At 48.6% G+C, this 26,559-nt stretch overlaps 2 protein-coding genes across 5 annotated transcripts in view; both read left to right on the forward strand.

The window, feature by feature from the left end:
- Window positions 1-13,680, forward strand: part of TSPAN32 (tetraspanin 32) — a 39,456-nt gene extending 25,776 nt beyond the window's left edge. Inside the window, exons 7-10 of one of the 4 annotated variants that reach the window (XM_085062883.1) lie at window positions 1,356-1,439; window positions 3,599-8,171; window positions 8,276-8,385; window positions 12,206-13,680. In XM_085062883.1, the coding sequence (XP_084919009.1) occupies window positions 1,356-1,439; window positions 3,599-3,694 (180 nt within the window). In that variant the 3' untranslated portion in view covers window positions 3,695-8,171; window positions 8,276-8,385; window positions 12,206-13,680. Of the gene's footprint in view, window positions 1-1,355; window positions 1,440-3,598; window positions 8,386-12,205 lie in introns of all 4 variants that reach the window. The other 3 variants (XM_085062882.1, XM_085062881.1, XM_085062884.1) reach the window with 3 other exon arrangements.
- Window positions 13,681-14,197: 517 nt separating this feature from the next.
- The window catches only part of CD81 (CD81 molecule), a 32,981-nt gene continuing 20,619 nt past the window's right edge, over window positions 14,198-26,559 (forward strand). The window contains exons 1-2 of the mRNA XM_085062885.1: window positions 14,198-14,356; window positions 24,211-24,325. Coding sequence (XP_084919011.1) covers window positions 14,291-14,356; window positions 24,211-24,325 — 181 coding nt within the window. The 5' untranslated portion in view covers window positions 14,198-14,290. The remainder of the gene's footprint in view (window positions 14,357-24,210; window positions 24,326-26,559) is intronic.

The following is a 26,559-nucleotide window of genomic DNA, read 5'->3' on the forward strand; positions in this document are numbered from 1 at the left end:
CCCTGGTGGATCAGCAGGTCTCAGACCCACAGATGCAGTTTCCTCCCCTGCTCTAGAAAGCTTTCAAAATCGTTGTGTTTGCAGCCCTCACTTCCCTCCAGCTTCCTGCTCATCTCCTGTGCTTGCAAAGAGCGTGAGATATCTCAGGCATGTATCAGAGCACAAAAAAACTGTTTGACTTTTCCATGTGATACTCATTTCTGACACTTAAAATGTGTTCCACTAACAGAAAATGTGGAATTTGATGTAATTCTTTTTTTTCCCAAGGCATGAAATAGGTATTAAAATAAGAAATTCATGAAGCAGGAAGAAGATGCCCAGCAAGTATGAAGCTTCCTCAAGTATGCTTCATTCCTCCTCTTTTAAGTATCTCAGTGAGGCTGATGGAGAAGCCAACAGTATGAGACTGTTGTGCACTGAAGCTACAACTTCATACTCTCTGAGCAAATCTATTGTATGTTCATTTTTCTTTCACCAGAGTAGCTAAAGCTACCAGCATTAATATATTGTGTTTCTAGGATAAACAAAGCCACACTGCTACAGTGATACAAACACGCTGTTGTCAGGTGAAGATGTCAAGTGCTAACAGGACACGTGATGCACAGGCACATGTCAGCCCACAGGGCAGCATTGCAAAGCACTGCCTCCAGGAATGCCACATCCCAAGGCAGGGTCAAACTCAGCTCAAAAAGCAGGAAGGGAGAGTAGAACAAAGCTAGGCACCATATGGGCGACTCCATTCCTCTCACTTAGTGGTCTGTGTTTCCCTTGCTTGGGAGTCGGGGAAGTGGGTGGGAGGATGTGCTTTGTGTAACATAGGAAGCCGCAGAGTTTGGTGGCTGCACCACATTCACTCCTGGCTCTGAGCGCTCTCCCTTCACTCTGCAAATCCCTTCATCAAGGACATGCTCTTGCATTTCTGAAATGGCTGTCTTGGCTGACACCTCTGGGATTTCTGTGGGCCATTGGCATGCTTAAGGCTATTCATTAATAACCTTGGGGAATGCATTTAGCATCCTGGTATGCTCTGCTTTTCTATCTTTCCATTTCCTTCTCTCCATTTTTCAGTGGGTGAAAAAAAAGCTCTTGCGGGACAACACTTAAGCCCGCATCCTCCACAGTCCAAAAGGCATCACACCAAGAAAATCATAGGCGTGTTGTAGTAACAGAAAAGGTACACTGCACATGTTTGTCTTCCCAAGCTGCAGCGCAGCATTAAAAAGAACTGCCCAGCTGTGCAATGCTGACTCCTTTCTTGCCTCCTTTTCTCTCTGGGGCTGTGAAAGTGCTGTTGTGGTAATAAAGCTCCCCACCAAGCTGCTGCTGTGCTGCAAGGGATGTTTCTCTCCTCCCAGGACTGCCTGCAAGAGATCCAGGACTTTCTGAAGAAGCACATGGACTTTGTCTTCTCACTCCTGGGCCTCGCTATTGGCTTCACGGTAAAAGTGTCTGTCCTTTCACATTTTGGCCCTGAAAGGCAGGATCCAGTGAGGAAAAAGTATCCTAAATTAGCCCCCAGAAGCTAGGATTTTAGGTGATTTTGGAGGATGGCAGCAGAGAAACAAGCAGTGGTGGATTCCACCATGGGAATTAGGAAAGGGTCAGGAACCTGGCCAGGCTGATAGGTGGAGGGGTTTTCCTGCAGGAATAGGCTCACTGCATGGTTTGTGTGCCCAAACCAGGCATGGCAGCTGGGAGTGGGGAGCAGGATGCAGCAGCAGTTGCATTTCATCCACTCAGGCTTGCCTGCATGACTCCATCTGTGAGAGGTCATGTCATCTAGCTGGGGGCTTGTGAATTATGTAGGAAGCCAGTAGCAATGGTAGAAAAGGAGATGCAGTAAAACCTACATATTTTAGGAAACTTGCTGCCTCCTAGATCAGCCTGGGAAGTCACTTGTGCAGCCAGAGCTGGAAGGTCTTGAACACTACTAAGCACGAATAGTGGAGCTGGAGAACTGTGCAGAAGGGGAAGGTCTCATCCTATTAATGGCCAGTAACGAACCTGATAAGGTTAATCTTGGGCAATGGATGGGTAAATCACAGGCTTGTAAGGAGCAGGCTGCAAAGGAGAGGGGAAGAGCGCATTGTCTGTGCTCCCAGGCTCCATCTTTGAAGGAGTAACTTGCAGAGGAGGGGTGAAATCATCTTTCAAGGATGGCTTGAGTAGAAAGGCTCTGCACTTAATTTGATTCCTATTTGGGGTAGAACAAAAGAAAATGTTAAATTCTGCAAGAGTGGCATGTCTTTCAGTGGTGAGGGGGCTCAGGGTCTGCATGGCGACCATCTCTCTGCAGCTGGAGAGGGCCACTAATTAAAACCAGCCTTATTGCTTGCCCACCCACTGCTTGGCAGAGGTGTATCACTGTAATTACCTGTACACAAGGACTTTGTATGTGTGGTGATGCACACCAGAAAAGAGCATGTGCCAGGAGACTCCTCTTTCCACCACGAAGGAAGGTTTAGTCTGCTTTGATACCTCCATGCTGCTCCCCAGCTGGGATGACCTTTCTTGACTGAAAGAGTATTCGGAGATAGTTTTACTGCTGTTGTCCAGCTTGGCACACTTGTGGATTAGAAGACTCTTCTCCATCTAAATAAAACCCTGAGGAACAAACAATTTGTATTTTATACTGCTAGCAGTAATTTAGGAAAACCATCAGGCATTTTTGTGGAGCTATAAATGCAAAGTCACATGTGAATATTTGGTGTCACTTTCTAATTTTTCTCAGGAATAGGGAGAATTTCACTGCAGCTATATTCAGATAAAAGCAGGAGTGCTTTTATAGTATGTATACTTTTTTCACAGCTTGATGCTATAGCCAGATAAGGCAGCTGTCTGTGAAGCCTGTGCTAGAGGAAATCGCACTGCATGGCTCACTATTGTGATGGCAGGATGCAAGGGAAGCACGTAAAGAGGGCTATAGCTGCTCTGATGTCACTGTTCCTCGGCCAACAATGCACACACATCCCCAGATCAAGCTGCAGCAAAAGCACTAGCACATTAGGGCATACTTTAGGAAAGGGCATATTGTTACAGCCCTCATTATCCTTCCCACAGCAGCCTTAGCTTGGGTATGTTTCCAGTGTTAATTCTGATGTGTGATACACAAGGCAGAATATCACAATAGAGAGGAAGTACACTGTCCTCTGCACTCATTACTGTCTGGGGCTGGTTTAGGGTTCTGTTTGTTTGTTTGTTTTGTTGGGGTTTTTACTCCAAACAACACATGGGTGTTGTGGTTTCTTCTCCCCATGATATCTTTACAAAAAGCTATTATTATGAGAGAGATATGTTTGTTTCTGTGGAGGAATGTTCTGTAGCAGGAACTGAGATCTGAATTTCCTGGTTTCATCTTATTTCTTGGTATTTTTAGGGCCGGGTTTGAGTTGTGCTGTGCTAATTCCAGATGTTTTGACCATGTGTTACTTTTTTTTTCCTCCCATGTCAGAAATAGTGTTCACCATTTTACTGAAAACCAGCTCTCTTCAGCAAAATGTGACAACAGGCAATAGTTACGGCTGCTTATGTGCACAGATGGAGCATCATAATCAGTTACATACTTCATTGTGTGTCTGTCTCGTTTATTTCCTTTTAGGTTTATGGGATGATCCTAACTTCATTCCTCTGGTTCTCCATCCACTTCAGCAGCAATCTGTACCGGAAAGGCAAATACATCCTGCGAGAGAGGTAGAAACCTGATGCCCAAGCATCCCTACGAAGCAGAGCCAGCTCTTGGCACAGGGAGATGTCTGAAGTCACCCACAAAATCCCCTGGGAAGGTATTGCATGGGGTCAGGTGGTGGGATGTGTGTCACACATTTCCCTTTCCTGCACTCCTACTGGGCTTGGAGATGCAGATTCTCTCACCAGGAGACACATGGGCTGTGGCTTCACAAGAAGGACACAAAGAGCCCCTTTTGACAAAATGGACAGAAAGGCCCAACAAAACTCACAGCATCACCAAACTTCTCTCGTGATGTCATCTGAGCAGTTCCCTGTGACCCCCAAAGGTACAATGTTCCTAGGAAGATGGCTTTGGATCACAGCCCAGGATGAATGTTGCGCTATCAGTAAATAAATGACACGAAGCATGTCACTGTTGATCGGAAATGTGCTCTCCCAGCCTGGACACTTGCAATGATTAACTTTGGGCATATTTCTGATCCGGCTGGGGTACGTAGGCATCCAGTGGCTGTCAGCTGGTTTTCCCATTTTCAAACATTGCCAGATTTATAGATCTTTAGGTAGACATCAGGGAAAGAAGTCAGAAAGTAGTGAATGAGCTTTGAAACAATTGACCAGCAGAAGGACATATTCCTCTGTTATTCCTCCTTGCTAATGCAATGCAACATTTTTGGTTTTTTTAATTCTTAGGATTTAGTCAGCGTCCTAGATCTTGATGCCTCCTTGGTTTCACAGGAGGTTGTTAGGCTGCACCTTGAGCATTCTGTCCAGTTCTGGACACCTCAATTTAGGAAGGACATTGAGATGCTTGAACACTTCCAGAGAAGGGCAAGAAGGCTGGTGAGGGGTCTAGAACACAAGCCCTATGAAGAGGGGCTGAGGGAGTTGGGGTTGTCTAGCCTGGAGAAAAGTAGGCTCAGGGAAGAGTTCATCACTCTACAACTACCTGAAAGAACATTGCAGCCAGGTGGCGGTCAGTCTCTCCTCCCAGCCAACCAATGACAGGACGAGAGGACAGTCTTAAGCTGTGCCAGGGGAAGTTTAGGCTAGACATTAGAGAAAAATCCGTTACAGAAAGAGTGGTTGAGCATTAGAATGGGCTGCCCAGGAAGGTGGTAGAGTCACTGTCCCTGGAGGTGTTCAAAAAATATTGGACGTGGCACTTAGTGTTATGGTTTCATTGATAAGGTAGTGTTAGGTCATGGGTTGGACATCATGGTCTCCAAGGTCTTTTCCAACCTAGTTGATTGTGTCAATCTGTAACTTCTGGCCCCAGCTCTGTGTTTATCTGGCTTCACTAACCCACTGTGCTCCTGTGGTAAAAGGACTTTGATACTACACACACAATCAGAAGTTTAAATCTATAAGAGAACATGACTGATCTCCAGCCAGGTCAAACAATACAACGTCCAACTCCATGTCCTGTTTACATCATCTTATCAATAATAAACAGAATTTGTAAAAGGCTGTCAGTCTAGCAGAAACAACAGCTCCCTGGCATGCTTTGCCCTTGTGGCAAAGAGGCAGATATGCTTCTGAGCTGAAACCCATCATTGCAATGGGTGTAGCACCTGCTGTAAATTATATGGCTGCATGAAATGTCTGTTGAACCAGCAACAGCTTTCACTGCTCTCATACATAGTGGCTTTTAGGCATGAAAAACGGTAAGTAGCAATTGTTTACTGAGATAAACATGGAAAATCCCATGTTGATGTTCAGGACAGGTCCTGACCCTCAGGCAGGGGCTGCTGCATGTACAAGAACAGCAGTACAGCCTATAGCACCTGTCTGGCATTTTAACATGGGCTGCAAATACCTTGCATTGGAAAGAGATGTGTTGTGGAGGGCTGAGGGAGGGCTGTCACTTCTCATTCTACTCCCTTGGAACCAGCAGAGCTTCACAGTTGACTTCACTGGAAGCGGGATGAAGTTCAAACTGGCCCAGTCTAATACTCAAGCTACCTCCTGGCAGTCACCAACACACCTCAGTCTGGAAGGGATTTGGGTGTTATATGCAGTTCCCAGCATACACACTTTCTAATGGGGAAATATTCTCTTATACGTGTATGTGTATTATCACATATATTGATCTCTGGAAAGAGACAATCTCCCTTGTGAGCTCCAGCTGCTACTGTCAGGCCACTGCTACTGTTATTCTTCAGGCCAGCTGGCAGCTCATGTGACTCATGGTTGCTTCAATAAAGATGAATTTCTTGCAAAAGGCCATCATTCCTCCTCCTTTTTCTGCTGTTCATGAAGCTGCCTGCATTGCATGGGGGTTTGCAGCACAGGCAACACTCAGTAATTCTTTCAGTGCTGGGAAGATATATTCCCCAGGCAGCTGGTGTTTGCCGGTCCCAGCAGTGCGCTGGAGCAAGAGGATGGCATTGGTCCTTTGGAGGAAAAGGAGCAGCTTATCATCCTCATCCTGCTCTCAGCCAGCTGATGGGACAGCAGGCAGGTACCTCTCAAGGAATAATGCAAGAAGAGGCAGGGAAAATGCTTAAGGACATGTTTAAACTGTAAAGACCAGTGTATTTATATGGAAGAAATCTGTGGTTTCATTTTTTTAAGGATTAGGTTGTCAAGTCTCGTCCACTGCTCTGCATTGGCTGGTTAACCCCTGATAATCTGCCATATCAAAAAATACTGTAGACAAACAAATTGGTGGAGTCAATGTCATTGGTGTGAGTTACCTGCTCAAGCTTCATCTATGGGTACAATGCTCTGTTAAAGCATCATCACCAGGACTGCTCAAGCTTTAGGTGCTCCACCTTCCCAGGTCAGTTTTTAATATAAAGGCAGAGTTATGGACAGGAGTAGCATATGTATGATGAATTTATCTGCTTTTCTGCTTGTGAAAATCACAGCAGGATTCGATCACAGGACAGCAGGAGCCCCTGCTGCTACACAAAACACAAGCTCTGGGAGAACAGTGTGTCCAGCCACTGGCCATCTTGTGAGTTTTATTCCGATTTCCCTGGCTGCTGGAGTTCCCTTGCAAGGAGCAGCACTTTCAATGAGGAGGTGACAGAGACATGCCCAGCTGAACATGCTCTTGTCCCAGAGCTTTTGCTGTGTGTGGCAGCAGGGGCTCTTGCCACTCTGTTATAGCATCCCACGGTGATTTTCACAAGAGGAAAAGCAGATACCTTCAGCTCCTTGATTTTTAGAAACCCATTACACAAACGTGCAGTGTTAACATTTTGTTCACAGTTGTAGAAGTGGCAGCACCAAGGGATGGCAGGATGGAACCTGTGGGGTGGGTGAGTGTTAAACAGTGTTTTTACACCTCTGCCAATAAAAAATCCTTGTCCTACAATGAATGTTCTTGCACTTACTAGTCCCTTATTTTCTGCTAAAGGCAAATTACAGCTCTTGTGTGACCAGAGCAAAACTCCAGGAACTCATTGATAAGTGATGCCAAGATTTATGCAGTGTTGAGAAGAGCAAAAGAAAGATTTTGTTGGGAGAAGAGCATGGAGCTGAGCATTGGAAATGCAAGCCAGCAGCCAGACTAGGAAACACCTGCAGAGCAGTGAGTCTTCCTGGGGCTTGCTCTAGAGGAAGCTGTTTGTTATAAGCATGTCAACACTTACATTCTGCTAGGAAAGAAATCCTATTTATGTAGGCATATACAGGAGAAACAAAAAGAATTTACAGACTGAGTGTGCAAAGTTAAATATTTAATTGTGAATTGGCTCCAGCTAATTGTCAATTAAGTTTTAGCAATTATCAGTTATTTCCACTAAGGTCATGTGGGCACTTGAAGTTTGGCCTGTCTCTGAACATGCATTAGCTTGTGCTCATGAGTTACCTTTTTCCTTTTACTTTAGTCAAGCCTCCAGCTCTGTCTGAGGACACAGGAAGAGAGCAACCTAAGCCCAGGATGGTCTGGCCTGTGTGGCCACCTCTAAACCTTTGGGGCTACCTATAAACCTGTGGGGCTGGGGGGCATCAGCTTGTGGCTGCAGCAAGAAGCCTTTTGTGCTGCTCTCCACCCTTCACTGCCCCTGCACTGCTCAGGTACTGCTCTGCCAACAGGAACACTGAATTCTGTTTAGACCCTACATGGGGCTCACCATGTGCTCATGGCTGGACTGACCACAGCTTGCTAATGAGCCAGAGAATCCTCCTAGTGCCTGCTCTGATGGCAGTGGATGCTGCTCAGAGCACTTGAGGAAAGCACAGGTTAAATATTACAGTAACTCTCTACAGGGATTTGGTGGTGAAGAGAGTGAGAATCTTTCAGCCTTATGGTGTGCTGTCTTGACTCCAAACTGGTTTGCTATTTCCTGCCCTTTTGACCGTGTGTTTGCAAGTTCCCACCGTCCATGAAATACAACTTCCTCATGCAACAGCCCCTTTACTATGCAGCTTGGATTCATGCCTGCAGCATGCTCCTAGAGAAGACACTGCTGAGCAAGTCCTTCCAAAGCCTTAGAAGCTGGCAAATTTGGGTGGATCCTTGCAGTGCTGGGATGGTAAGGAAGCCATCTTCTGCCAAGGTAAAGCTGTGTTTATGAGCTGCAGACACACAAAATATTTTTGGAATTAATAGTTGATAGATACGTGTTTTTCTAACCAGGTGCAGAAGCAATGCATTTGCAAAAGCAGCTGGCTATGATTCTCCTCTAGAAATGCAGCCAGAGATGGAAGATGCCCCACACAGATCTCTGCCAGCACAGCTGGAAGGAGGTAAGGTCAGAAGCTGCTGTGAATACACAGTTGAATCACACAATTCCTACAACTTTTATATGAAGTGTCATTGCAGCTCTCTCTGTTAGTAAAATGCCATTGGGGTGAAAAGTGATTTATTTCTTAACTGTGTAGTGCCTTTTCCAGGACAATGAGCAACTGGCAGTAAGAATCAAACATGACCACTGAGAGATGTAACAATGGGTGGGGCAGTGGGGAAGAGCACGGGAGTGAAGAGGGAGAGCTCTGGGGAAGTCTTGGAGGCTGTTTTGGAAAAACACAGGCCGTGCGTGTTTTGCAGCTTTTGGCTGGAGCTGCCAAACCCATGACTGATTGCAGGCCTGCTGGTGAAGCCACTCCACTCCCCACTGTGCCATCTCTCTCACACCCCACACAGAGCTACTGTCATCACCTGGCCTTTTGGGGGTCTGTCAGATTTATACCTGGAGCAAACTCCATATCTACCCCTGCCAGGAGGGTCAAGGGGAAAAAAAACCCACCTCTTTATCTGGGAGGGATGTATGGTGGTGGTTGTTCAGCTTGTGAGGAAGTAGCACATCTTGGGAGAAATAATTTCAGACGAGCCTGGAGGGCTTTAGCCCACCAAGAGCTAAAGCCCTGCTGTCTTCTAGTTGCTATTCACTTAAATTCCAGCAAGCAAAAAGGAAAGGTCCTTCCTAGAATTTTTGCCAGAAAGATGCATATCCCTGCGTTGCTCTCCCTGGAGTTGCTGGCAGTCAGCTAGCTATGTTGTTTATATTATCCCAAGACAAATTCCCCCGTCTCTCCTCATCATCACTCAGTGCTATTGTTTAACCCCTGTGTGCAGCAGCTTGCTCACGGACGTGCTCGGTTTCTTTTTAGCCCTGTTACATCAGCAATAAACTATTCTAGTCTTTATTCACCTACTAATGAATTATACATTGATTATACAATAAGAACTCTCTGCATCGATGGGCTGGGCTCTTGCTCTCCCTCATGGCACCTCCCAAAGCACAGCTCAGCCCAGCTGTGGCTCAGCCCTCTCTGATGCCCTGAGAAAAATGCATTTTCACTTTCTGGGCTCATGAGCTGAGAAGAGAGAGCATCTGCATGGATGGCAAACCTGCTCGGGTTTTCACTCCCTCGGCTGTAGCTCCAGCAGGAACTGCTGCTGTCCTTCCCACCCCACCCCCCCCCCCCGCTTATATAACCTGACCTATCACCATAGATACATTGATATAAATATTTAAAGATGGCAGAGAGACAGACCAGGCAGATGGGAACCATTTGTTGAGTATATTAGAAACAGAAACTTCAGGCACAGCTACAGGTCTCTGCTCACTGCATCCCTCTCCCCTGGGGTTGCAAGACAAGTGCAAGCCCCCAGACTGTCACAGTGCTTTGGCTGAACTTGCAGAGATGGGCATGGGGATTTTTGGATAAGCAGGCACCAGCTGCTCCTGCTGGGCCACAGAACAGGTATTCTGAAAATGTCCCCTTAGATATGGGGATGAGATTCCTCATACAGTTTTTTTTCTACTCAAAATGAAGGCATTGGCTGGTTTCCCAGGGATGTGGACAGGTCTCTCCTGAAGTGATGGAGCTTCACCTTCCCATTGCCATAGGCCAGTTGCCCTTGCCATACAATGCAGGTGGCCCTTGCTCAAGTCTCTTCCTTGAAAAACAGCATTGTGGGGTGTTGGCTGCCTAGGAAGTTACCTTTATGTGCTCTGGGACTATTGGCCTCCCACAGGATGAATTTCTGAGTTTCTTATCATGCATCTCCAAAATGTCATATTTAAAGATCTTTGGTGATGCTGCTGCTGTTTGTATTTCTACCACCACAGGTAAATTCGAAATTCAGGCTACTTCTGTTGCATTTTGCAGTAAAAATAAGTAGTGGCTAAAAGCTAACTAGGATCTCACCAGCAAGATTATGTGCATTTTATTCTCATGGTTTATCCATCAATTTTGTGCTGCCTGAGGAGGGCAGAGGGATTGCCATGCACACCCAAGCCATGCAGTCAGAGTACCACATCAGCAGCCATCCTGTGGTCCCCAGTGGATGAGAGATTCCCATCTGCTCTCCCAAATCTCCTGGAGACCCTGGTCAGTAGGTGTTTAGAGCCTGCCTTGATGTTAGTCATTTCATGTCCTGGTCCCTGGCTCTTCAAGCACATGTAAGAGGTGAGGAGGATGTGTGTCTGTCCTCTCCGCTCCTCGCTCTCCCTTACTTTTTATAAAACAAAAGGGATTTTAAGGGGAAGCTGCTAGAAGGCAGGTGGGCATCTCTCTGGGATAAGCAGGCTCAGAGTCCCAGGGGTTGGATTTGCCAGGTCGTGCTGGGAAGGGACAACCTGCTAAACTCGGACTGGGAGGCAGCATCTGCTCTAACCAACACTGGTGAGTCATACCCAGAGGTGCCAAAACCCACAAGCATGACACTGACTTTTATAAACAGGTTCACAAAAAATCCCCAACAACCCAAGCCCAACAGACAGAAAAAAACACTGCAAGTGTCTCCGCTCTCGGCTGCTTCACTCTGCCTGCAAACCCAATTGCAGAAGCACATTCAAATGGCCACTTGGGGATGGGTTAATTTTTTTAATTTGGGGTTTGGTGCTTTTTCAAAAACATTTTTAGAGTTTATTTTTTTTCTTTCGGTGATAAAAGGTTTGGGGGAGGTAGGTAGCTTCCTCACAGCCCTGCCTGCAGCTGGCTGCTCTGTGAATGACTGCACACCCTGAGCACTCAAACCAGCTTTTCCTCCTGAAGAGGAAGTCATCAGCCCTATTCATAGCACTCACACTTGATACTGGCATGTGACACCCAGACGTGAACTGAATTTTTGCAAATTAGCTTTACTTATTTATAAAGAGCTGGTAAAGCTGCTGAGAGCCTTGGGAAGGCAGTTGTGGTACTTTATGGGCTGTACAGGAAGTAATGCAGTATGAGAAATGAGTACAAAATATGAGAAATGAGTATACAACACCTGAAATTGCACACAGTCCTGGGAAACAATATATGTTATGTCGTCACTGTGCTGTGGTGATGGGGTTTTTCTTCATGTATGTAAAGGCCAAAGTTTTCAAATGTGCCCATCTGAGCTGCTTAAAATAACAACAGCAAAAAAAGGACAAAAACTTGACATCCTTTTCCACTTCGAGCTTTTGGAGAAGACTGTTGGCATGGCCAGTTTAACCCCAGTAGGCTTTAGGATGTAACTATGAGCTTCTTGATGTAGGAGATGGTGGGACTGTGCCCCTGCTGGCCCTGCCAGGGCCACAGCTGTCCCTGAGCGACACATGCTCCAACAGAAGCTGAAGGAAGGTCCCAGAAAAAGGACTGTGTTGGCTCCAAACCAAGTTGTTGGCTAATAGTATTTTTAAAGGATACAAAAAGGTTTATTTCTTGTTTTCCATTTTCCTTCACTCCTCAGCATAGGAGGAAAAAGGGCAGAAAGCAAGAAAAGAAAAGCAACTGGGGGGGGGTGGGAAACAACACAAAAAAAACCCAATCCTGAGCTCCCTGGAAGCAGTTTCAATGCCAACCTTGTGGCAGTGATTGCAGCTGGGTTTGCCTGCTTCCCAGTGCACAAAAGTTGATTTGAGAGTCATTTGACTTCATAGCTGGTGGGGCTGCTGCTGCTGGAGGCCTTACTGCAGCTGGTTCTTTCCTCTTCCACACACAGACTCTCCAAGGAGCACCTGGGAACAGCTGCCTAAGTGCACAAGAAGACGCTTCTTGGTTCATATACTCTCCTGTCTTCAACCTCTACCTTTTTTTTTTTTTTTTTTTTTTTTTTGGTGGGGGTGTACTTTTGTTTTACTCTTTATAGCTGTAAAGGATGGAAGTGCAGAAAAAAAGATGTTCTGGGACCCTGTGATATGGCAAGTGAGCAGCTTCGGGATCCTGCCGTTATCGTTTGGATTGATGAGCGGGAGCCACCCAGGATCACAGCTATTGCCGTAACCAGATGGGTCATGCTGATAATTCAGGACAGCAGTTACATGCATAAATAGCCTGGTGAACCCCCGGCTTTGTTGGTAAGTCTGGATGAGTGAATGTGGCTTAGAGACAAAGGGGTTATGAATCCGTGGCAAGCCCACAATTGGGGACATACTCAGCATAAGTAATTAGGGAATAGGGCCAACTGCTATTCATTCCTGGTCCCCGCTGCTGTGTAGTGCATGGGCTGTTACTGAAGGGCAAGGAAAGTCTTGATGAACATGAAAAAGCCCTGGACCAACTCATCCCTGAGGGCAATGGGATGATTTTGGAGGAAGTTGACTCGTTTTTAATTTACGTGTGTAGGAAATGTGTGTTCACTAACAGCTCATTCCTGACTGTGGGAAGCATGACTGGGAAGACTCTATCAGAGTGTGAAAATACTTGGCTTGGAAGCTGCTCCCTGAAGTCCTTCACTGGAGGGAAGTGCCCAGGCATGAAGAGGGCAGATTTCCACGTACGACACTGCGGGTGCCAGGTTCATATTTAGCATGGTGAGGTGCCGACCTTGGCTGGAGCAGCTCGCTGATGCCTTTTCCAGGCATCCTCTTACACTCTAGTTGTGTGACTTACTACCCTGCCCTTGCAGAAGTGAATGAGTTTCCGGGAAGCATGACATGGGGTGAGAGCAATTTACATTTCTAGGGATGAGCAAGTGGGCCAAAGTGGGTATCAGCCAAAAGCTTGGGAGATTTCATTGTGCTTTTACTGTGTAGCTTTGGGAGGGGAGTGGGTTAACTAAAATTCCCAAGCCTGTTGATATGTGTGACCCAATCTCTTTGGTGGGCAGCCCTGAAGCCCCCCTGATGCTCTTGTTACCCGGTAACCAAGGGAAAACATGAGTGGTTCTGAACTTGATGCAATTGCTTCCAGTACTGAAGCCATAAGCTTAGACAAAAACTGTTTGGTGGAGCAGATTTAGAAATAAATTAGAAGGAGAAATGAGGAAACACTTCTCTGAATTTCAAATGGAGAGTTTAAATGCAAGAATCCTTTGCTTGTTTTTTTGGAGGGGAAGGGGGGATCTCCTCATGAATGCACCCTCAAACTTTTCCATACAGAAATACAAAACCTCCTGTACCGTGCACCTATTCTCAGGAGCTTCTTCCTGCATCCCAGGCTGCCTGGTGATGTTAATGAGGTGGCAGTGAGTTTTAAGGGATTGTGGGCAGGTTTGGGAGATGGTGTTCCTACAGCCCCCCAACACCTGCCCCCGTGGCTGCCACTTGTGCGTAGGAACCTTTGTTGTGCCCCTGGACGGTTAGAAAAAGGGGAAAACAAAGAAACAAACGAATAAGAACACATAAAAAAGGCATGAAAGAAAACTGGGGGGGGGGGGAAGAGATGAGGAAAAAAAAATGGGTAAACATAAAAGAAAGAAGGAGAAAAGAAAAAGGGATGAAAGAAAAAAAGGAGAACAGAGAAGAGAAAGAAAATGGAGAGGAGAGGAGAGGAGAGGAGAGGAGAGGAGAGGAGAGGAGAGGAGAGGAGAGGAGAGGAGAGGAGAGGAGAGGAGAGGAGAGGAGAGACTAAAAGTTGGGAAAGGGGGTGAAGAGAAAATGCAAAAGAGGAAGAAAAAAATTTAAAAGGGGGATAATAGAAAAAGCGTGAAAAAAGCAAAAAGGAAAAGAGGGATTAGGGGAAAAAAAGAAAAGGGAAAAGTGGGGAAGAAAAAGAAAAGAATCAAAAAAAGGGGGGGGAAGAGCAGCCGGCCCCTAGTTTCGGGAAGGCAATGGGGGTCCGTGTGCCAATCCCCCGTGCCGGGGGCGAGCGGGCGTGTCCAGGGGCGTGCCCAGGGCGTGTCCGAGAGGCGTTTCCGGGGCGGGGCGCGGGGGGCGGGCAGCGGGGCGGGTAGTCTGCGCCGCCGCCACCGCCCCAGCCAGCCAGGCAGCAGAGATTTCGGAGAGCCGTCGCCATGGGAGTGGAAGGCTGCACCAAGTGCATCAAATACCTCCTTTTCGTCTTCAACTTCATCTTCTGGGTGAGCACAGGGGCGGAGGGGAGCGGGGGCTGAGCCCCCCAGCCTTTAAATAAGGGGGTTGCAATATGGCTCGTCTGCCTGCGCCTGGGTTTAGCCTCCTTCTTGCCCCCCAGTATTGAGACTTGCTGTCTGGGATGTGCCTTAGGGGCTGCTTCTTTTTTTCCTTCTTCTTTTTTTTTTTCCCCTGTTGTTTTTGGAGGGCGGAGGGGCTGATTATGCCTCGCTTTTTTATTTTAATGCATGCATATGTATGTAATTGTACGTGCATATCTATTTATGTCTATTTTTTAAATAGATATGTAGAGGGGGAGGTAGAATCGTGGGATGGTTTGAGGCTGGAGAAGACCTTCAATATGCTCGCGTCCAGCTGCTACAGATGTTTATAGGCGCCTTTCGGAGCGGAAGGGCGGGGGGCAGAGCCGGGGGCGCTCCCGCAGTCCCTCTTGCTGTGGGTCTGCGCTGGGAAAAGCGGCGCTCCCCAGCCAGGGAGGGAAGGAGGGAGGGATGCAGGGATGCTGCCAGGCGGAGGGAGGGAGGGCGGGAGGCAGGGAGAGGAGGCGCCGGTCCTGGCGCCCGCCGCAGAGGAGGGGGCGTTCAGCAAATACGGGCGATTCGGGCTGGCTCCGAGCCCCCCGCCCCGCAGCTGGCGGCACAGCCGGGACCCGGCCGCCCTGGCCCCGCGCCGGGCACCGCTGCCCCCGCCGCCCTGGAAGTTATTTTAGGATGCACATTCTATCCAGGCTGGAGAGGCTGCCTTTCCTGAGAAAGTTTCTCGTGAAATAATCCACCCAGACATGCGGCTAATTTAGCAAAAAGCGGCGTATCTCGGTTTCCCTGCAAACCAGGTTTGTCCCGGTTAGAAAAAGCCTCCGGCAGCGCGGGGTTGGCTGGCAAGAGACTCTTGCTCCCTCCTTCTGCGCTCGGGGGCAACGAGATATGCCCAAGCAGGCTGCTGGTTTCTGTTTTAAATAGGCGGGTTTCCATTCCACAAAATGCTTTTTTGTCTTGGAGGTGCGTCCAGCCCCACCCTGCCAGGCAAAGCACCACTTGGATGGTCCTTGTCCCATACTCTGTGCGCCTTGTCTGACATTCTGTTCTGTTGTCGAGGATTTGGGATTTTTTTTTCTTAATGCTCGCTTGCAGCAGCAAACGTAGCAAGGGGGGCTGGAGAGGTGGGAAGGGGACCGATGCCTTCCAGCGCAAACGCTGCTTTGGCACTGCCTGGCTCTGCCGGCAGACTCCTCTTTGGGGGGTCCTCCATCTCTGGGAGGTGTAGGACTTAAACAAGTGAGTGCTCATTTCAGGCCTCTTTGCCTTGTTTCTGGGCATAATGTTGAGCAAGGGGGAGATGACAAACTCTGACAACGATGTTAATTGACACCTGATGTTTTGCCAGCTGCATGAATGTGGGACAGTTCTGGGTTGGGTTTTTTTAACCTTTTCTTTCACTCTTAAAATGGCAGGATGGAGGTGGGTAGGGTTGTCTGTGAAGTGTTGTTCCTTCCGAGTTATCCTGCTTATCCCAGGGTTTTTTCTTCCCTTCTGGTCCCGATTTCCTGCCATTCTTGTCGAAGAAGCTGCCGGCTGTGCTTGCGAGGGAGGAAGGGTCTCCTGGGTGGCAGGAAGGATGCTGGGGGCTCTGCACAGCCACCACTCCTCAGCAAGATCAGTTGCTCACCTCAAAGTGTTGCAAAAGAGCTGATCTTTTTATAAATGGGCGTTTTGCTACCAAGAGGAGTAGCCAATCTGTATATAACAACCAATCCCTGTTATGACTTCTGGTGCTTTGCCCTACCACTTCAGAGGGTGCTGCCTGTGAGTGCCAGGGGTAGATGCTTCAGTCCCTCCCAAGGAGGGGTGCCTGTGAGCTGGCACCCACTGGCTACCCAAAACTCCTTCCAGTGCTGGACTTGCCAGTGGTCAGTCCCCTTGCACTGTCTCCTGTGCAGACTGGGAGCCTGGACTTCATCATAATTAACAATGCTTTCTGTGAGGCTGGCCAGCTGAATGGTGGTTGAATACCAGACCTTGGAGTTTCCAAGCCCTTTCGTGTTGTTTTTTTAAACTAGTATTGAGGGGAATTTTAGGTTTACCGCAAAGGCAGATTAGCCACCAACTGTGAACCCCCAGGTGGGAAGGGATACAGCATTTAAAGGCAGAATGTGGTGCTGAGCACCCTTGTTGCCGGCTGGCTGTGTTGGGACACCACCTCTAACCACAGAGAGGTGTGAGACAGGGCATCTGCAGCCTTTTAGTCCTTCCAGCTGGTTATTATGCAAGGGCTGATGGGCTCTTTGTGCTTATTTGCTTATGATTTGCCTTGTGTGCAGCTGGGTGCTATTGATGAAAACAAGCCAGAGGCAGAGCCCAAAGTTTGGCAGACACCATGTTGTGCTGCACAGGAGCTTGTCCCAGTGCCCAAGAGGAAGAAAGGAAGCAATTCTCAGCCTTAGTTATTCTGATAACTTTTTAATGTAGCCCTGCTATCCTGCTGGAGTGTAAATAAACTGACACCCCTCTGGCTTCCCCCCCCTTCCTTCCCCTGGCAGCGCAGGGGGAATTTCACAAAGCAGCTGTTTTGAAAAAGCGAAGGGAAAAGGTGACCCTCCTGCCAGCTCATCGTTCGTTGTACCTGAGATGTTTCAGTTTTATTTGATGTTTCGGGATTGTTTTTCCTTTGTGCATGCATTCTTGAGAAGAAGCAGCCAAAATTGTGCTTGGTCCAAGGTGGCTCTCGAGGAGGCAGCAGTGGCTGCATGGATCACATGTACAAACAGGTGCCTGTCCCAGGACAAGGGGTCCCCATGTGTTTCACGGTGGCATCCACCTTCTGAAGTGGTGGAGGAGGCCATGGTCAACACCTGGGGGGCTTCACCTGGTTAGCAGAATACAGGACTGGAAAGACAAAAGCTTACCTGTGCTGCCACGTTGTCCTGAAACCTTGGGGTGGCTGGTGGTGAGTGGACACTGCCCTGTGAGAGGGAGCAGTAGCTGTAGCTGTTACTGGGCAGTTGGACTGGTGTGATGGGCAGTGCTGGGCTGGGCATGTGGCATGTGGAGCTGCTTCCCCATCCCATCCCTAGAAGATGGTTGGGCTTTGACTGCTCTCCTGAATTATCCAAACCCGATAGCACAGCTCAGTGCATGGGGCTGAACTGACCACCACTGCAAAGAGTCCCTGGGGAGGCCAAAGGAAGCCAGCAAGCTATTTTAAAATATAATTAAACACAACCAAGGAGGAATTGACTTGCTTGGAGAAGGATCGCTCAAGCTTATTAACTAATACAGCTCATGGCAACCTTCCAGGTTGAGAGCACTGCTGACTGCTCTACCAGAGAGGTGTCTAATTAAAAGGAAGAGCTTGCTCTTAATGCCATTTTCCAGCCACTGTGAAACTCGTCTGTGTGGTGAGGGGATGTAGTACAGTCTGGGTGCAAAGGGAAGGAAGGGCAAGAGCAGAGGGAAGGTGGAAGTGAGAGTCTGTCTCGACAGGGGTTATTGAAAGGGAAGAGGAGCTGCGTATTTTCTTGTGCAACTCCGGAAGATCTGTTAACTGTACCCTGGAGTCCGCAAAGCCTGCACAGATATACTTGGTGATGAGAGGTGGTGGTGTGGGGAGGTGGCAGCTCTGTGTGGTAACACTTTTACTGAATGCCACGTCACCCTCCCATTGTGGTGAAGGAGGTGACTGTGTACCACTGCTCACAGGTTTAAACGAAGGATGGAAGATATCATGGTTCCTTTAGCTCTGAAACATGGGCTTGAGATAACTCCGTGGGCTAGCAGAGTAGCTTGCATCTTATTCTGGGTGCAGTCTTGGGCCAGGCACTGTTGCAGTGCTACTGGTGGTAGTGCCTGGCTGATTGGGTTATTGGCTCCCTGGGAATCACAGAGAGCCTTGAAAGCAACAAGGACTTGATGCTGGCCCAGCATCATCTTCCACAGATTTTGGGTTTGGTATCCTGGGGTGATGTACAGGGCAAGCATATTTCCATGTGTGTTTGACCCTGCAGCTACTTAATACCTGTCACTGAAGGACAAGGGAGAGGTTTCCTTAGCAGGCTCAGTACCTAGGCTCAAGTTTTCTTGCTGATGGCTCTCTGGGATGTGTTTTAGGGCTCCCTGTCAAGTGAACACAGTGTTCCATCGCCTACAAAACCTCTCTTGAAGTCTCTGTGTGCAGAATGTTTTTTTGAAGAGATGGGTGCCCTGCCCTGTGGGGATACCCTATTTCACTTAACAGGCTGGGCTGCAGCTGAAAGGAGGGAATGCTGCTGGCTGCAGTGGGGATTGCTCTGTTTTCCTGAGGTTATTCCCCTGTCAGCCACTGTAATGCTTATCTTCTGCAAGAGCATTAACATTGAGAAATGCTTTGATCCTGCACTGTGGAAGTGCCTTTCACTGTACTATTAAGGAGAGAAAGCAGTTGTATCACCATTGTAGTTAAATGGTTATATATGGGCCCAAATTAATTCTAAAGCAGTATCTCCAATTCTTTTCCTCTCTCCTGAGGGCAGTTGAACCCTGGGAAGTGCTGCTTCTGTCTGCAGCAGGGATCAGGCTGTGGCAGGCCAGGAGCAGCCTGCAGGCACAGTGCTCCCCGTTGTAGGACCCAGTTCCTGGATCTTGGTGCTGGATTCCCATTCTCCTTCCATCCATCAAGCTTTATTTGGCCTCTGGCATGCTGCTCTTCTGGGAGTGTTCCTCTGGAGCTTGTTTTGAAAAGCTCTGCAGTGTTGTGGGGCTGGTAACTATAGGCACCAGTGGAGAATTTCGCTCCGGCTGGCAGCTCTATTAATAGCTGCTGCTGGAAGGTGTGCTGCTGGGAGCAGAGCATGGGCTGCAGGCTGCTCTCCTCCTGCCTGCAGGGCATGGTGCTCTTCCCAAATGCCTTTTCTGCAATTCCTGTGCAGGCCTTGCCTGCAAACTTTCAGCCTGAGCTTTGGCGGCTGTGGATCACGATGGCTGCAGAAGGCAGCAGAAGGTCCTTGCCTGTGCTCTCTGAGTCCTATCTGCCACTCCTGCCTGTGAGTGCCTGTGCCAAGATAAGGGTTTGCTTACAACTGTGTGTTGGGTTGAAGTCACTTCCTCTGCTTACACCTTCCCTAGGGGCTCCAGGGCATCCCCCAGCCTACCCCAACAAGCAGCACAGTAGTGATCTCTAGCGCTTCTCACCGTAAAATTTCTAGTGACTTTTTGGTGTGAAGGCTTGACATGGTAACATAGAGATGGTCACAGCACTGAGCCCAAGTTCCCAGGTTCCTGGGCCACCATTCAGCTGTCAGCCTTTTGCTGCAACCCATGCCCTTTCAGAAGTTCCATGAGGCACAGCTGTTGCAGCAGGAAAGAAATTCAGCTCTTGCCTGCCAGGAAGTGAGGTGCAGGCTGTGGGAAGGCCCCATGCTACCTGTGCACATACTCATGTGTCCTCTCTTGCCCGCCTCAGTCCTCAGGCTGGTAGTGCAGAACCTGTAAGGTGCTAGCATGGATCTTGCAAGGGCTTGTACTGCCCTTCCAAAGGTAATTTCCACCAAGTTATGAGTCTCTATCTCCTTGCTTTTTTTCCCCACTCGTGCTGAGTGCAGCAATGAAAATGATGTTTCATTATTTATACTGCACGTATCGGAGAGTATGATGCCTGCTGCTTCACCTAGAGACCCACAAATGACCTGGGAGCAAAGCATTCAACCCCAAAATAGCAGTTCATTTCTGGCCATATGAGGGCCTCTTGTATGGAAAGATACTTCAGCCTTGCCAAGCTGCTTTGTTTTTCTGCATTCTGGTTTCCTACATCTGAAAGGAGGAGCATTAATTTTTCACCATCTCAACTGCTTTGCAGGTTGTGTTGGAGAGGAGCCCTAGCTGAGCTTCTCAGGTGGGGTCTGGGTGCTGCCCTCACAAAGGGCTCTGCTTCCAGGAGGTGTAAGGGAAGCTGCAAGCCTCTGCAGCATGAAAACCTGTTAAAGATTTCCAGTCATTTGCCTTAATCATAAACCAGCTAAAATTCATTAAGCTTTCTTGGCAGTGTCCTGCTTCTTGTTAGTAACTGTGGTATTTCCCAGGCATCGTGGCGTGAGCTCTGCTGGCAGCATTTTTGCAGCAGGGCGAGAGCTTCTCCTGGCCCTTGGGCTCACACAGGTTGGGAAGCATGACCTGGAGGCAGGACCAGCCATGGCTGTGGGAAGCAGCACTGCTAAAATACTGCATGGTGAAACTTGGCACCTCCACTTCCCTCCTTCTCTGACTTGAGCCACAAGATGTCTGTCTGCTTTGCCTTGGCATGCCCAGGAAGCTGCCCTTTACCCAGGACTTCTTCCTTCTCCTCCTCCCTTCCAGGAAAGCTGTTTCAGAGAAGGGTGGAGGGGAGGGAGCAGGAGGAAAAGGGCTGGGGGCAGCGGAAGGGACTGGGGAGGTGATGCACATCCTGGCATACATGAGTTTCAGGGAACAACAGGTTAAAGTGGGGGCAGCTCAGAAATGGGGTCCACTACATTAAAAGGGGAAGGGGAGCACATTCCTTGCACACCTAATTCATAAGAATTTCTTGTGGAGAGGAGGAGTGACTCAGCTCTGAAAGACGGGCTTGCTCCCTTGCCCCACAGCTGGATCTGGAAATTTTAGGGTGAACAGCATGTCAATTGGTGAGGCTCAGTCCAGGAAGGAGCCTCACTACATGCACCAAAGATTGCACAGCAAACCAGGACTGCACACCTGCCTTCACTGCTTTGCTCATCTGGTGATACCTGCTCACATGGGGTACCATCCCATCACCTCCTGGGATGCCTTTTCCCTCCCCTAGCCAGCATTTGATGGGGCCTTTCCCCCGATGTGTCAACCAGGAGCAGCATTCCTGAAAAAGCAAGCCTTGGGCAGGCAGCATCCAGCTGGAGAAGTCTAGCTGTCTGTGGAAGAAGCAATAAATCTCTGGAAGCTGGAAAATAGCAGTAAAGAGGAAACATTGGAGCCTGCAACACCACCTCTGTTGTGCTGGGAAGCTGCTCAGGGTGTGAGCTTTGGGGCCAGCCCCATCCTGGGGAATACCACTGGTGTGCCTTCCACAAGTGCCATGGTGCTGGCAGGAGAACGGCAGGCTGGGGAGGTCAGCTTTTGGGAAGCAGGTCAAAGTCCAACACACTGCTGGTGCTGCAGCTTTTAGATTATTGCTTTTGTTAAAGCAGTCCCCAAAAATTTAAATGGAGAGTTGTGCTGGGCACTCGGAGCATTATCCCAAGCAAGGTACAGCAGAAGGCAGAGTCACTGTGGCAAGCTGACAATGTTTTGTCTCTCTTGTTTTCTTTGCTTTGGGAAAAAAGAACCTTAATTCCGTTTTGGGCTTCTTGGTGGTGGGAGGATGTATGGTTTTCATGGAAAAAGTTACTCATCGTAGCCTAAACCCTGTTTTCATTAGTAAGTGGATGTCATTCTCTCTTAAGAAATCCAGCTGCTATTGGATTAAAGCTTCCATTCAGAGGTCCTCCATGCTCTGCTAAAAATGCGAATGGAGTCAGGCGGTGCAGGAGGGATGTGTGATGTTCCTGGGGCATGCTCAGGATGAAACTGGGAGCATCTGGAGTTGGTTCAGCCAGCTGTCTTAGGCAGACCTCACTGCTGGGGTGGGTTTGATGTATTAGAAGACGCTCCATCCCTCTAGCTGATGTTCCCGAACGATTAAAAAATATCTAGGGGATAGCTTGCAGCCTGCTTTTAGTTCTGTCGGGCATTTTAAGGCAAATTTAATAGAAATTGCTGCTGGTGTCATCCCAGCCTTGCCATGAGTGGCAGGGGGTGCTGGGGTGGGCACTGCTGAGTGTGGAGGGCAGCATGTCAGAGCAGAGCAATGTGTCCTTGCAGGGAGAAAGCCAAAACAAAAAAGGGCTGCAGCATTTTTTCTTTACCTCTCCCAGCCAGCACAGAAATCCAAACCTTCCTCAGGACCTCTTCTCTCCTAGGCACTATCTAGAGACCTTTACTTTGAGTGGCATGGATTAATTTAGGGACACACTCCTTCTCTGAGAGTGAAAACGCAAACTTTGTTATGCACTCTGACAGGGCATAACGAGCCACGCCAGGCCGGATCTGGGTAACTTTCTGCAAAGCCACAACCTGCCTTATTTGGAGCTGGGCTTGAGCACAGACCGGCTTTCGTGACTTTACTCCATAGCCAGTGTTTGGAGAACCTCAGCCTGGCCCCAGTGCAGGAGGTATGAGGGACTGTGCCAGCGGGGAAGTTGTACTGGTTGCTGTGGGAGAAGTGTTAAAAGCTGATTACTTTGGTGGCAAACCAGGGAAAGGCACAGAGATTTCCCTCCCTCTCCAGGAGCTAGTGGGGATTTTCTCCCTCTGATAGTGGAAAAGCCCAAAGGGTAGCTTGTCCCATGAGTTTGGAACAAATGGTGTGTGTTTGCCCCAGCTTCGATGGCAGTCCTGGAGAAATCTTGTGGCTGGGACTGGTAGAAATGAGTGAGGAGGAAACCACCAGCTGAGCTCCCACGAGGCAAAGCCAGGCTGCCATCAACAGTCTGTCTTGCAGATCCCAGTCCTGCTGTGTTCACTGTTGTGCTTGCACAACTGGAGACTTTGCACTTTTCCAGAAAAAACAATGCCTTTTTTTTTTTTTTTTTAATGTTACCTTCATGGTGTCTGTAGCTGACCTGATTCAGACCGTTTTAGAAAAAGCACTTCTGTACTTCTGTTTCCACTTCTGTACTCTTTGGTAGTCATCTTACCTTTTTTAAGATGAATGGATTCAAGGATTTAGGACACTCAGAATTAAATTGGCATTTGAACAGGTGCTTCCAGCATTTCACAGCAGTGATACTGAATTCCTAAGGGTTTGGGGGTTTTATCCATATATTTATATTTTTTCCCCTCTCTCTTTTGCTTTTGAATGGAAGGGGGATGTCACAGAGAACACACTGAATCCTGCTGGAAATGCTGTAGCTTGAGTTCCTCTCAGTGACACCTTCCCTGCTGTAGTGCTACATATCTGCTCCCATTTTCTGCTGCAATTCCCAGCCCCTCCCTGAAAGAGAAAACAGCGAGGAAGTCAGTCATAAAACTTCCCATTGTTTGTACGTAAATATCCCAGTGGCTGAGTTGATGCGCAGAACATGTCCTCCCACATTTGAATGTTTTTGTGCTTGCCCTGGGGTCAGTCCTGCATGTCGGTGTGCACATGTGGGTGTGCTGCTCTTCTGCTGTTTGACAGCATGGGCAAAGCAGCAGAAGGTCTGGAGGTGTGGTGATGCCTTGACCTGAGCCCAGGCCTTGCTCCACTTCAATCCCTGTATTGGAACATTAAGGAAAGTCCTGTGTGCCTGAGGAACACTAGGTCTGTTTGACTGGGAGCCTGGCCCTGGATGGGAACTAGTGTGCATGCAAGACTTGTTGGGAAATAGTCTCCCACTTTCTGTTTATACCTCACAAAGAAACAAAATGGGGTGATAAGAGCCCACTGGAAAATGTGAGTAACTGGGGCTGATCCTAACCTTCTGTTGAAAAGCTCTCCTAAAATCTTTAGCGGCACATCTCCTTCTGCTTGGGTAAGGTGGAGCCTTCAATTTAATAGCATAATAAAATAGCTCTCGGGAAAGAAATCACCTGTAAGAACTGGAAAGGGCTTTGCACATCCCTAAAAGGAGTGGTCTTCTCATAAAGCAGGGAAGATCATATGGCTCATGATCTGTGGGGCACAAAGCACGTTGCAGGGGTGGGATGATGGTTAGAAAGGATGTTCTTGTACATTTGTGGGAAAATGAAAAGCAAGTCTTCTGCTCCTGGCTGTAAACTGGCAGTCTGGGTCTCATGTGGCTGGAATAGTGGGTAACCCTTGCTTCCCTCTGTTTTCTCCCCAGCTGGCTGGAGGCATCATCCTGGGAGTGGCCCTGTGGCTCCGCCATGACTCACAGACAACGAACATCCTGTACCTGCAGCTGGGGGACAAGCAGGCCCCCAACACCTTCTACGTCGGTGAGTAGGCGTGGGGTGCTGGTGTTGCTGCTTGGGTGTTGTGCCCCGGGGTGGGCTGCAGAGTACCCAAAAGCAGGGCAGAAAGATCCAGGTGAGCAACAAGGTGATCACAATAAAAACATCTCCCACTGCCCTTGTACTCTCTAAAGTATCCTGTGCTGTGCCAGCCAGAGCCTTCCATAAATGTTGTCTGTGGCCCAAGTGCAGAGTCCAAATCCACATCAGCTAGAAATGCAAAAAGACGTGTTGCGGTAGTGGGTTTTCTCCAGAGCACATTTGGGAAGGGGGGGACTTCTTGGAAGCCTGTCTTGTTTCCTATCCAAAGCGATGTAAAAGTAGCCGCCAGAGTGCCTGGCAGAGGAAAGTGAAGCTTGGTGAGTGTGTGACTCATGTTCTCCAGGATGGGCAGGTGGAGCCTCTGTGCACTATGGTTAAGCTTAGCGTGATTTTTGTTAATTTGACAGCATGCTGGCTTGCTGGGAGCTGAAACCCCCTGTTTTTCCCCTGTTCTCCAATGAACCCTCACAGACAAGGGGGAAGCAGCTTGCAAAAGGGGCTGGCTGCCAGGCAGGAGCTGGCTTGGAGCACAAGCTGACAGGGCTGGGAACATCGTCTGATCCCATGTCCTGTTCTCACCTGTAGCTAAAATTACTCTCTGGAAAGGATTTTCCTTTGCGTTTCCCTGCTTGCCTGTGCAACAGCATGCCTGAGCCCTCTCCCTGGCTGTCCCTGCTTACAGAAGATGCTCCTGCTGTAAATAGCCGTGGGTTTTTCTCTCTTGCTGTTTCTCCTCTCCTGCCTCACAGCCAGAGCTCTATTTGCAGCATTTTCCATTTGTAGATCTCATTTTTTAAAACAGAAAAGGGAGCTCATGAGAAGTTAAGCTCTCTCCTTTCCAGGAACCAGTCCAAACCTCTCCTTCTTTTGGGGGGCTATCAACTGATATCTCCCTAGTTAACACTTTGTCCCCAGACCTGGGGGATCTGGAGCATGGGGCAGAGTCCTCTCCTCCTGCCTGTTGAGCATCTTTTACTCTTCCACCCTGTTTTATTTTGTCTTTGTCCTTGACCTTTGCTGTTCAGAAAGTGATGGGGAAGGACTGTGGGTCCCACCACTGCACTGACACCTGTGAACAGCCCATGATTTGAGGCTGGCTGTCTTTTTTAAGTTATATTCAGCAACAGATTGGCCTGGATTCCTTCTGGCAGCTGTAATTTCCATGCAGTAATAACAGCAGAGCATTTCTTTCAGTTGCTTCCTCTGCTAGCCAGACCTCTGGAGTCTGAAGGCTGGGATTTCTTTTTGCTTCCCCACCACCCCTGCTCCTCCCCATTTCTCCTGTCTCCTACCACGGGTACTCCCTCCTTTTTCTCCTCTGGCATGCAATATACACATGCACACAATGTTCCTGCTTTTGGGAATGGGAACTTCTCTGGGCTTGGCCTCCAGAGCTCTGTTGTTTTTTCCTTTGCAAACCACTTTTTGGTGTCTGGCACAGGGCGCTGGTACCGGGATTTGTCAGGAGGCTTTTAAAGGCCAGCCAGGCTTTGCTGCGGCGCTGCAGGATAGGGGGAAGCAATAAACACTGTCGAAGGAGGAAAACTTCCATCATAGGGTGTGTACTGAGTGAGAGGGGGAAGTGGGAAAGTAGGGATTTGGTGTCTCCTGGTTTCTTTCTGTGTCCTTTCCACTGCCCCAAAGATGGAGCTGTTTCTTAAAGCCTGTTTTTCTAGGGTGTCTGTGTGTTATGGGAGAGGAAAAATAATGAACTCAGCTGGTTGGTGCGTGGGATTTGAGGGCAATAGGGAAGTGGAAAAAAGAAGTGTGGGGAACAGGGAAGTTACAGCGTACCAGGCATGATGCTTCAGGCTGCAGCAAGAAGAGAGGAGCAGTCCTTGACCTCAGCTCCCAGACCAGACCATCACAGCAGGCACCTTTGCAGCCCCCAGGGCACAGGCAGCTGTTCCCCAGCTGGCCTTTCCAGCCACAGGGAAGGGGCTCCTGCAGGCTGGGGTTTCCCACAAGCACTTTTTTTTCCCTCCTCCCCAGCACTTTTTTTGGCACTGCATCCAGTTGTCTTGTGGGCTGGCTTGGGCAGTTATTAAACAGGCCCTTGTTCATAGGCTTGTCCTCAGCACAGCGTGCAAACCATCTGATCGCCTAACCACTTGTTGCACTCTTGGCTTTTGGCACTTCCATTTTGGCTGTGGATCCAGTGTTCCAGCAAATGCTTT

This window comes from Lichenostomus cassidix, chromosome 5 (assembly GCF_008360975.1).
Source record: "Lichenostomus cassidix isolate B80296 chromosome 5, HeHo_3.0, whole genome shotgun sequence".
Classification (NCBI taxonomy): Eukaryota; Metazoa; Chordata; class Aves; order Passeriformes; family Meliphagidae; genus Lichenostomus; species Lichenostomus cassidix.